We start from the raw sequence: 12,567 nt of genomic DNA on the forward strand, positions 1-12,567 counted from the left end.
AGAGAGAGAGAGTTTGGAGCAAAACTAATTAGAAGCGGTATTTGCTAGAGAGAAGTGTAAGATTGGTTTAACAAGGGCTGCTCGAGGTTTATGCTATGAACCTTAGAATATACGTTATTCCACGATTATTTGATGGATTAAACAATTAAAATCAATAGTGTAAGCAAGTCTAGAGTAAGTTATGGCGTGAAGGTGTGAAGCCAAGGTGGTCGTTGTGGTGGTCAAGTGATCGTGAAAGGGGGAAATGCCGTTGGTTGATAGAGCCTAGATACACAAGCCCACATACACAGCAAAGCACAGCACAAGAGAGGGTTGTGGACGCGGAAAAAGATGGTGGTGGAGGCGCTTGGAGAAAGGATGAACTTCCGGCACAACACTACGATCCTACCCTACTCCAGCAGCATTGCAAAAGTGACCGCGTTGGCCTGGTCCCCAAACAGGTTTGTTGGCTCTCTTTCCACAAGGTTTCCTACAGAAAGCAAATACTGTAAATCTTCGCACGAGACAATAATGTACGAACTTGTACGACCAGGGTTCCCCGTCGCAAAGACACCTTTGCATCAGCCCACTGACCTTGATGTTTTTACCGTGCCCTTTTGAGGACAATCCAGTGCAAATAGTGTAAATCTTCGCACGAGACAATAATGTACGAACTTATTCCACCTTACAAATAGAGTCCCCCGGTGGTAGCACGTTGAAGGGATACACACCATTCTCTTTGCATTCTGGCTTCGACATTCATCCGGCCTATCATTGCATGCACAAGTCCATGATTCCATGAAAACTCCAGCTTGTGGGGGGCCTTCCACATAGCTTCAAAGCTGAAGGGAAAAAGACAAGCTATTCGCGGAATCATACCTGCCCATCACTTTTTCCAGCCGAATTCACCTCTTCATGGAGATGGGTATGTGTAGGCATCTAACCTCGTTTTGTGTGTAGTGATTCCTTGCCTCTCAGCTTTATTGGACAGCTATGCATGAATCTAGGAGTTGTTCCACAATCAGCTTCCCTATGTCTGTATGCAATGCATGAATTGAGTCATTCCACGATGGGCTGCACACTGTCTGTAAGTGGTCTTATACTTGAGTAGAGCTGGTGACGAAGTTCAAGGAAGAGCATTGTAACAAGGGCCATAAGGTGTGGCAAACTTCGGAAATCATCTCCAAAATGTCTGCAGTTTTGTGCCAGCATAGGGATAAAACTTGCTTCAGTTGCCATGAAGCTGGACTTTCCGAGCAGGAAATGACAAGTCACTATAGCACTCAACGGATAAGACTCAATGAACAGGACTAGATGGAAAAGGATGTCCTCAAGGATGAGCTGAGGGCCATTTAAACGATTCTTGTGAGGCGGTGGAGTCGGTGGCATCTCCTATCTCGGGTAGATGGCCATTGGAGTGACAGTGCAATGCATTCAATGCCGATGCGTGCAACTCTTATGTATCCATTGGTGGTGCGCTTCCGTTTTTGGATGGTCCACTGAATGCTCTTGGATGGTCCAGTGGAATGGTCCAGGTTCGGGAGACGATCCAGTTTGGCACCCTGGGATGGTCCAGCGGAACAGTCCAGTGTGGGCATCCTTAGTGGCTACAGTGTGCCATGCTGCTATATTGCTGATGATCTCCCATCTCTGACAGGGGCCTTGGGCCTCCTCCCAATTGGGGCTGTGGGGCTGTCATGATGTTTTGGTGAGAGAGAAGAAGGGTGAGGTCTTGTTCCGTCTCCTCGTATGCTAAGGCCGGTGTTTTCTCGGAAGCCCAGGCTATCACGTCCCGGGTGAGGAGAGTATCCAGCAGTTAGAGAGCCAGTTGGCAGCTTGCCGACAAGAGATCCAAGCAATAAAGGCAGCACATACAGTGGTAAGTCCATCTATAGATGTGTTGGGATTAAGAGGGAAGACTAGCAAAGGGCACATGGATTAAACACTAAGATTAACGATACTCACTAAGAGATAAACATACAAAGTGTTAGGTAGCACTAAGCAAATGAGTTTAACCATAGTGAATGAGACTAAGCACAATGATTAACTCAAAGACAATAGAGATGGTTTCTACTAAGGATCACACAGGATGATTATATTAACCAACAAGGGTTACACCACTAAGCACTCTTTAATCACACACAAGTGAAGGAGAGCTTGCTCAATTTATAGGCTACAAAGTAATTGCCACCTAGACCCACTTTCCTCTCCACCTCTCCTTGATTTACTCCACCTCTCCTACACAATAGGAAAGTGCCTTGATCAGTGGAGAATCTAGCCATCTAGTGGAGCCACCCGACCTTAAATCAAAGGATTAGGGTAACCATACACCATAGTATATGGATGTAGATCACACAAACTAACACCCTCTGTTGATCTATGTACATATCACGCAGGATGTGTAGATCACAGAAAACACACACACTGCAAAACAAAAAATGTCCACTGGCTATAAAGATATCCACTCAGGATTTCAAAAAATAGCCACTAAGGATAGCAACACATGCTTTATCATGAAGTACCACCACAAAGGTGCAATGCCACAAAGGCTATGAATGGCACAGTCGATCCACAAGATGTTGATCCAACCAAGGAAATTTTACAGCAAGTTGATGTAGAATGTCACCAATAGACCATCAAGGATAAAGAGGCCTCTTCCACTAGAGCCACAAGTCTACTTCTTATTGAGCAAGATGGACATCCACAAAGTACCACCAAGAGTGATGGACCACCACCAAAGATGATTGCCACCAAGTAAAGTCACCATTGAAGATGGAAATGTGTCGCGAGTCACATCTCCACAAATAGATGACAGTGTGCTCCCATTTGAGCCAAATTCATCACAAGGTTTGGCACACATGCCCACAAACCAAACAGTGCATGACACACATGCTTGCATCTTTGTGTAACAAAGTTTCCAGCAAGAAATGTTTCCACAACACGTGTGATCATAACCAAAAATAAACAAGGCATCACATAGATGTGTACCACTACTAAGTTCCCCTCTTTTACATGGAATTAACTTCATAATATCCATGCTACTTTTCACTAAGGTAAGGGATTGCCTTTTATACTTCAAGGCAATACAATTGATTAAGACGATATTCCACATAGGATTTTCAAAAGATAACCTTACACAATTTGGAAATTAAAAAAAAAGCTGCCAACAACACTCGACATATGGCACTCATGTTGCTGCAGATCCAAAAATGGAGCATCACCGCTAGCTGATGATGCTGATGATGTCATGTTGCTTTTAATGGTTGCCGCGCTCAGTAGCACCTTATCTACTGTGGCCCTGCCTTTGTGTTACCAGCAACTCACACAGTGTGTAAAGAGGTCACACATGCTACAGCTCCAGATACCTCTACCCCAACTTGAGCCTACTGTCAACACCACAGTTGTCGACTGCTCACAAATGAGATGCGCTTAATGAGGGGAAGTGTATTAGTCGCAAAGATGAGGACGTTGCCGCCATTTTCTGCTCAAAAGGAGGCCACCTTTTTCTGCTTAGAAGGAGGTCGCCTGCACCATTACCATTTGCAGGCTCACACAGTTGGTTACCTGATGCTGTTGTGGTCGCCTTCTTCTTTCTTGTTCAGCAGCGTCCTACAGAGGCTGCTCAGAAGAGCTCAGCCCACTGTGCACAGAAGGACTGGAACACTACCATTTTTCTTGTAGAGTGACGTATTCTACACATGAATCCAGCTGCTGGTCCCGGCCTCCTACACAGAGCCGCCTCTCCTGCTAGCTGCTCACATAGAGCTAAAGCTTTTGGCCGCCTGTTGCATGTACTTCTCTCGCACATTCTGCTGCAACATATTTCGCTGATGTTGCTATTGCCCACACTAAGTAAATCAAGGGGCTTTCATGTATTGGATGTATATGTGGCCAGGGGGAAGCACCGTGAAGACTTTGGATGCCTTCATGTGCGTCAATGTACCATGTAAGATCAGCAATTGATCTTAAATCAAGGGGCTTTTCAAGATCGTATGCTTGTTGAGCTTGGCAAAGCAGCAGGCAAGACATTTATGCCTTGAATCCTCAGATATCAGCTTGCAGTCAAGGGGCTTTTGCCCAATTTCTGTTCGGGACTGTTGTATGCAGTGTTCGGGACTGTAAAAGTCTGATTTTCACTCATTTGGACAGCCAAGAGAGCATTTATTGCTACTGTACCTGCTGGTACAGATTTGGCACAGCTTTGTGCAAGTTTTGGCATGGCTGTACACTGATTTGAGTGAGGAAAAGGTTCAATTTCAGCTGCTGTACTTGCCGGTACAGGTTTGGTACATCATTGGTGAGCACTTAGTACTGCTGTATAGTACTTTGGAAGGGCAACAGAGCACATTTAAGGTGCTGTCCTAAATCTACAGCAACCAGATTTTGGTGATTTCATCACATACAGTGGGAGAAAAGTTGCATTCTTGCTTCCGCAGTGGGAGATAAACTTTGGGAGAACAACTGTGAGCACTTTGTGTGCTTTTGGTGCAGTGTTTGCACATTTTGCAGGGAGTCAGGCATTGACAGGTTGCATATTGCTATGGCAACCACAGGTGAGAGCTCTTCATTGCTTCACATCAAGAAGCTTGAAGGCTCACATAACTATGATATTTGGCAAACCCAGTGCTATAATGTGTTGCTCCAGAAGAAGCAGCACAAGCCTATCAAAGAAAGGGGTGTAATGCCCGCTTCTCTTACTGCTGAAGAGTGGGAAGATATGGATGAGCTGGCAAGATCTACTATCATGTTGTCTGTGTCAGACTCTTTACTTTTCAGCATTCGTGAAGAGAAGACAGCTTGGGGAATGTGGCAGAGATTGCAGGACTTGTATGCCCAGCAAAGTGCCTCAAGCAAAGTGTATTGGTTGAAGAAACTCATAGGTCTTCAAATGAAGGAAGGGGCTTCTATGACAGCCCATCTAAATGAGTTTAATGGTATTGTCAGCCAAGTTATAAATCAAAAGTTGGCAATGGACGATGAGTTCAAAGCCACTTTTCTCTTATGCACTTTGCCAGAGAGTTGGGACACATTCAGGACAGCCACTAGCAATTCGAATGCTATGCTGTCATATGCAGATGTTGAGGGTGCTCTTCTTCAAGAAGAGATGAACAGGAAAAACAACTCTGTTGGAAAGTCCAATGCAATGAATGCACGTGGGAGATCCCAGCAAAGGGGTAAAAGCCAAGAACGGGGAAGGAGCAAGTCTCGCTCCAAAAAGGACTTGGAATGCCATTATTGTGGCAAGAAGGGACACATCAAAAAGCAATGCTACAAATGGAAAAATGATCAAAAGGAAAAGGGAAAAGGCAAAGACAAAGACAAAGATGAAGCCAAAGATGCAAAGCAAAAGGGCAAAGGTGGAGTCAAGATTGAAGAAATCAATGTGTCACATGCAGGTGACAGTGAGGATGAGGTCCTATTCACGTCTTCACTTGATGCCCATTCACTTCTTACAGGAGATGGTCATGGTATGCACTCATGGATCATTGATTTAGGTGCCTCCTTTCATGTCACAGGTTGCAGAGACTTGTTTGTCAGGTATACTGCTGGCAATGAAGGAGTGGTTTATTTGGGTGATAACCATGCATGCAAGATTCTTGGCAGAGGTGATGTGAGGCTTGTGTTTTCAGATGGCTCACAGCTTATGCTCCATGATGTCAGGCATGTGCCTGAGATCAAGAAGAATCTGCTTTCTACTGGACAGCTTGATGATGCTAATTATGTTACCACATTTGGTCATGGAAAGTGGAAAATTAGTAAGGGCTCACTGGTTGTTGCCAGAGGCTCTAAGGTGGACACTCTTTACTTCATGCATGCAGGTGTTTGTCACCATGCTAATGTAAATGCAACCGAGCTGCCGAAAATCTCTATGTGGCATAGCCGGTTGGGACACACGAGTGTCAAGGGAATGGAGCAATTGTCTCGTTTGGGTTACTTGCCTTCTCTAAAGTTTTTAAGTTTTCAGTTTTGTGAGCATTGTATATATGGTAGGCAACTACAGTGCCCCCACAAGAAAGCTCTTGGACAGAAAGATGCTCAGTTAGAGCTTGTGCATACAGATGTATGTGAGATGCCTCAGCTTGCTTTGGGAGGGGCAAAATACTTTGTCTTTTATAGATGATGCCACACGCAAGGTGTGGGTTTATCCTCTTCGTTTGAAGAGTGATACATTCTCAGTGTTTGAGAAGTTTGTTGCTCTTGTTGAGAACCAAACAGGCAAAACACTGAAGGCTTTGCGTTCCGACAATGGTGGAGAGTATATGTCCAAACAGTTTCAGGACTTTTGTGATGCTAAAGGCATCAAGAGGGAGCTCTCTACTCCTTATGATCCTCCACAAAACGGGACAGCAGAGAGGATGAACAGGACCATTCAGGAGAAGGTCCGTTCTATGTTGTCACATGCTGCATTACCTCATGGTTTTTGGGCTGAAGCTGTTATGACAGCCGTTCATCTTATAAACAGGTCACCTAACACGAGGCTTGGTGGGAAAGTGCCAGAAGAAGTACGGACAGGGAAGCCTCCGTCATCATACAAGCACTTGAGAGTGTTTGGTTGCGTTTCGTACGAGCACATACGCAGGGAAATGCGCACCAAACTTGATCCTAAGTCTCACAAATGCATATTCCTAGGATATGGTGACAAAGGTGAAATGGGGTATAGACTTTGGGATCCCGTGAATAGAAAGATTATACGCAGCAATGATGTCATTTTTGATGAAACATGCATGTATAAGGAGCCTGCAAGGCAACAGGAGCCTGGCAGAGTCATCTTTGATGATGATGGACATCATGGATAACAACCAAGGGCTGTAAATCAGCCATTACAGCAGCAAAACCAGCCCTTAAATGGTGCTGAAAATGGTCCAATTGGATAGCCAGAGATGGCAGAAAATATCCCTATGGATATGCCACAGTTAGAGGAAATACCGGGCATGATTTTTCAGCCTTATGGCATGGAACAGGAACCACCAATAGGTGATATGCAGGCTGGACAGCAACCTGCAAATGATGGTCATTGGGTACGGAGGTCCACAAGACCCTCCAGAGCCCCTGACAGGTTTGTTCCAGGGGTTGACTACTTGATGCTCACTGACTGTGGGGAGCCCTCATGTTATAAGGAGGCTTTACAGAGGGCAGACAAGGCTCTTTGGGAGCGTGCCATGAAGTCAGAGATGGATTCTCTGCACAAAAATGGAACATGGAAGTTGGTGCATTTGCCTGCAGGCAAGAAGGTTTTGCCTTGCAAGTGGGTTTACAGGCTCAAAGTTGCACCAGATGCAAAGCCAAGATACAAAGCCAGGTTAGTGGCTAAGGGCTTCAAGCAGGAATATGGTGTGGACTTTGATGAGATCTTCTCTCCAGTGGTCAAAATGACCACACTTAGAGCTGTATTAGCTTTGGTTGCACATGATGATCTGGATTTGATTCAGATGGATGTGAAGACTGCTTTTCTTCATGGTGATCTCCATGAGGAGATATATATGCAGCAGCCAGAGGGTTATGCAGTGAGTGGAAAGGAGAAGCTTGTATGCAAGCTGAAAAAGAGTCTTTATGGGCTCAAACAGGCACCAAGGGAATGGTATCATAAATTTGATACATTCATGAAATCCCAAAATTTCAGGAGAAGTGACATAGATCACTGAGAAAGCTTTGGATGGCAGTCTATTGATCCTCATCTTGTATGTTGATGATATGTTGATTGCCGGGAAATCTCGTAAAGAGATGGATGCCTTGAAGAAGAGACTGCATCAAACCTTTGATATGAAGGATTTGGATGATGCAAATCACATTTTGGGTATGCGGATACTTCGGGACAGAAATCAGCATGTGTTATATTTGTCTCAGAAGGAATACATTGGCAAAGTTTTGCAGAGGTTCAATATGGACGGGGGGAAGAAGACTAGTACTCCTTTGCCTCCATATGTGAAACTCAGTGCTATGGACAGCCCACAGTCGGATAGTGGCAGGGCTGATATGGCCAAGATTCCGTATGCTTCAGCTTGTGGCAGTCTCATGTATGCCATGGTTGCTACTAGGCCGGACATTGCATTTGCAGTGGGAGTGGTTTCTAGATACATGGCCAACCCTGGCAAGAAGCATTGGGAAGCAGTGAAAGGTGTCAAGAGATACCTGAAGGGCACACAGGATATGTGCATTTGTTTTGGCAAACAGGATGCATTAGTGCATGGTTACACGGATTCGGATTATGCCGGTCATCCAGATAACCGGAAGTCTACTACCGGTTATGTGTTTACATTCACAGGAGGTGCTGTGTCATGGATATCCAGGAGTGGTTGATTTGGGTTATACAGGGGATATTCCATTGTTGCATTGTGACAGTCAGAGTGCCATCCAATTGGCAAAGAACCCTGTCCTTCATGCAAAGACGAAGCATGTGGATGTGAAGTATCACTTCATCAGAGAGGTGATAGAGAACAAGCAAATTCAGCTTGTTAAGATTCATACGGATGACAACCCGGCTGATCTGTTGACAAAGAGTTTGCCTCCGGAGCGGTTTGCTCATTGCAGACACTTGATGGGCATTGGATGAGGCCAGTTTCAGCCTTGATATGGCCTTGTATATTATCATGTACATGCTGATTTTTCTTTTCCTTCATTTAAGGACACTTTGCCTTTAAGTGGGAGGTTGTTGGGGTAAAGGCATAATGCCCACCCTTATAGTGTGTACAAGCCCATAAGTTATAGTACATAGTACACTTAGTACTTTTAATGTACTAAGTGCACTATGTGTACTAGTGCAATATACATGTGTGATAGGGGAGTCACACACTCATCTTGGTGAGTTGACTTATCCCCACAACTCTCTCTCTCTCCCTTGCTTCTCTCTGTGTATGTCTCCCACATGAACTCTAACCCTAAATCTCTCCCATTCACCTCCCACTCTATTTGGGCTCTACATTGATGAGGTGTCTAACTACATAGACATACACGGAGGTCTAGGAGCACTTTTGGCAGGAGTTTTGATACCCATTCTATTGTATGGAGATGAAATTGTCCTCATTTCCCCTCTCACCAGAGGTGCTGTTGCAGAGACACTTGGATGCATTACAGGCCTTTTGCGAGGATTGGGACCTCACCGTAAACCTTGGGAAGACCAAGGTTATGATTTTTGACACTTCCCTGCAAAGGTTAGGCAGATTTGCACAACAGTTTACATATAGTGGGGAGCTAGTTGAGCATGTGACCTCTTATGTATACCTTGGGATCACTTTTACCAGACCGTGTTTCTCTATGCGGATGGCAGCCAAAACTAGATTGATGCGCAGCTATGCAGCTTTGGGCTCACTTGAGAGGCAATGCTCATAGATACAGTTTCAGGAGCCGAGGATGAAGCTCTAGCTTATTTGACACACTAGTCACACCCGTTCTACTATATGGAGCTCCCATCCAGGGTCCTAGTTTATACCATAGGAGGAGACGGAGGGAGGAGCTGTAAGCCCAACGGAGCATGCAGTAACAGATTCAACCACGTGTACAAGAGATATAGATAGAGAGAGAGAAGGGGGAGAGAAAGCTAGGTATAGGGGTTTCACACTACTGTATACCACGCTGAGCAGGGAATAGGCCCCACCGCCTTTTCATGAATTTATTTCAGGAACAATCCACAGGCTTTTCCAAGCCAGGACCAATACAATGAAATGAATACAATATCAAACAAGAGTGCCGATGTTGAGGTTGGGCTGAAGTCGGTGTCGAGGCACAAGATCTAATGCTGAGCTCACCACGAGGATGACCCACGAGTCTTACACCAGGCTAGTACCAATATCAAAAGTCTGAATCAAATTTGATGCTCTCAAATACCCCGAAGAGTCTCTTCACCCAATCCGGACAAAAATCTCGAAAGAGCACACACTGGGGTAGAGGTGCTTGAAGGACGAGAGAATTTGGCACAAGGCAGCCCAAGGCTCTTCTTCCAAGGGATGGTGGCGGCATACTCTTCAGATGGCGGCAGTCCCTCAAAGGCGGCGCAGGCGGTGTTTTTAGAGGCACAAGTGGCGCTGCTGGAGATGGCGCTCGGCGGCGCTCTGAAGTGGTTCGGCCAGGCGCCGATGGGAAAACAGCACTGCATAGGGCGCTATAGGGCGGCACAAAGCTGATTGAAAGAGAGGTAATATTGGGTGCTGATAGGTGGCGGCGTTGCAAACAGGCGGCGGCGGCAGCAGCGCCAGTGGAGCTGAAAACGCCGACGGAACGGGCTCTGGATGGCTGAGACGCTGGCGGAGGTGGCGGCGATGGTTCTGCAACGGCGGAGGAGGGCGTTGCATGGGCGGTTGTCAGCGGAACAACGATGGAGGAGGGTGACGCTAGGAGAGAGGGGAAAAGATGATGATGACGACAAAGTTCTTGCTCTCCCCAAGGTGGTTCTCCATGAGTTCTTCTGTGGATCTCCAAGAGGGTGCAAGCTACTTATATACTTGATGGGGTCCCTGCTTTTTTTTCCTTGCCTTGCTTTTGCTTTACCTCTTTGCTTTTGCTTTGCCTCTTTAAATATTAATAATAGCCCAAAAATAGCCAAAGTTCTTGATTTTACTTTTTGTAGCTTGAGGGCCTTGCTTTTTGGAAAAGCGGCTTTTAGCTTTTTGATCCAATTCGATGTTCTCTTTCTAATGGTGCCCTTAGCTTTTTGGTCAACATAGTTTGACTTTTTGCTTTTTCCTTCTTTTTGACCAAGATTGGTGCTTTTTCCAATGCTAGCTTTATGAACCCTGTTTGCATGTGTCCCTCAACTTGTCCATGTGTCCGGGCATGAGTTCTATCTATGAAAAGATCTTGGAGGACCAAATAGTTACATTTTCTTCCTCTTATATCACAATTGTCCTCAACTGTGGGGTACAAATATGCCATATGATCATGGTACTAGCCCCATTTGGTGCTCTTGTGCATCTGGTCTTTCCCCCATATATGTGGTGCCTTCGCATTTCTTTGACCGATGTCCTTGTTGTTGATGGTACAAGTTCTTCATTGGCCTGTTACATGTGTTGGATATAATAAATGCATACTCACCTTCTGCAAAAACTAGACACAAGCTAGTCAACAAACAAGTATGCATCATTCACGTCTATTGGGTATTCCAAGTACTGGCCAGGTAGTCTGGAGCCCAGTGGACACATCCAAAAGAGCACACAAAGTCAAAGAAATTCAAACATACATCAGTATGCAATGCACAAGTAATGATCCTCATGTTCATGGATCGTCCTGTTTGGTTTCATCAAAACAGTGCTGAGCCATCTAGTTCCCGAGGGAAACCGCTCAGACTGTCGCTCAAGGCCATCTGGTCACTAGGACCGCCCAAGAAATCTTCCATAGTCATTTGGGCCATCTGGTCGCATTGACTTCCTAACTATGAGATCCAATGTAGTCATATGGGTCGTGTGGTCGCAATGACCGCCCGATTGTGAAATCCAATACAGTCGTCTTGGCCATCTAGTCGCAATGATCGCTCGATGCGAGATCCAATAAAGTCATTTGGGCCATCTGGTTGCAATGACCGGCCGACTGCGAAGTCCAAAATATTTGGCATCATTGTCGTTCAATGGGTCTTCTGGCATCGTTGCCTCCCATATACAAATCTTGCTCCTTGGGCTTTCAGGCATCGTTGCCACCCAAACTAGAGCATGTCCAATTAACCATTACATATACAAGATAATGATCAATTCCATTTCAGTATAAATATATATACAATGAAGAGGGCTAGAGGTACAATCCCTCCCTCTTAAATCCGTCTTGATCACCAGACATTTCAAGCTTGTACTTCAAATACATATGGACCAACTGCTTCCTCATAAGCTCGAAGAATATTTGGATAGCCCTTGAAGTACTCTTTCGGCATGCATTTCGCATCCATAGGCGAATAGTTCTTAAACTTCAAGAGGAATTTCTTGACCACTGTCTTTCTTCTTTTTCTCGCGGAATGGAATACAATCTGTTCTGGCTATAAGATTTCTTGTTGTTCTTCCACTTCTGGCGGATCCTCCAATATAGGCTCCTCTGGGGGAAGTCCTATATATGGCTTCAATAAACTGACATGGAAGGCATTATGTATCCTCCAATGATCTGGAAGGTCCAATCGATAACATACATCATTGATCTTCTTGGTAACCTGAAAAGGTCCATAATATTTGGGGGCAAGCTTGGGTTCCTTGCATAGTCACAGGGAATGGGCATTTTTAGACTTGGGAATGTTGGGGATGGCAGCATCTCCCCGTTCCCATCCCTGTCGCATGTCACTCTATAGTCACAGGGAATGGCCATTCTCAATCTTTTCCGTCCCCGTTCCCCGTCCCGATTTTGCGTCCCATGTGACTATGGTTCCTTATGCTTCTTAGCTTTAAACTTTCTAAGTCTTGCTTTTTCAAATCGCAATAAGACCCGATCCCCTTCTTCAAAAGTGACCTTTCTTCTGTGCTTATAAGCTTTCTTTTGCTTGGCTTGAGATTTCTCAATAGCCTTTCGAATCTGTGTAAAGGCCGTATCCAAATATCGAATAAACTCGTCCGCATGGAAGATCTCTTCCTTGGTCTTTAAAATAGGCAACAACAGTGGTTTGCCATAGATAATCTCAAAAGG

General features: G+C 45.2%; 1 protein-coding gene across 1 annotated transcript in view; it reads left to right on the forward strand.

The window, feature by feature from the left end:
• Window positions 1-244: 244 nt before the first annotated feature.
• Window positions 245-12,567, forward strand: part of LOC147612146 (intraflagellar transport protein 172-like) — a 262,153-nt gene continuing 249,830 nt past the window's right edge. The window contains exon 1 of the mRNA XM_086784013.1: window positions 245-440. Coding sequence (XP_086640139.1) covers window positions 331-440 — 110 coding nt within the window. The 5' untranslated portion in view covers window positions 245-330. The remainder of the gene's footprint in view (window positions 441-12,567) is intronic.

This window comes from Cibotium barometz, chromosome 46, assembly GCF_041138505.1.
Source record: "Cibotium barometz isolate CiBa-2024 chromosome 46, ASM4113850v1, whole genome shotgun sequence".
NCBI lineage: Eukaryota > Viridiplantae > Streptophyta > Polypodiopsida > Cyatheales > Cibotiaceae > Cibotium > Cibotium barometz.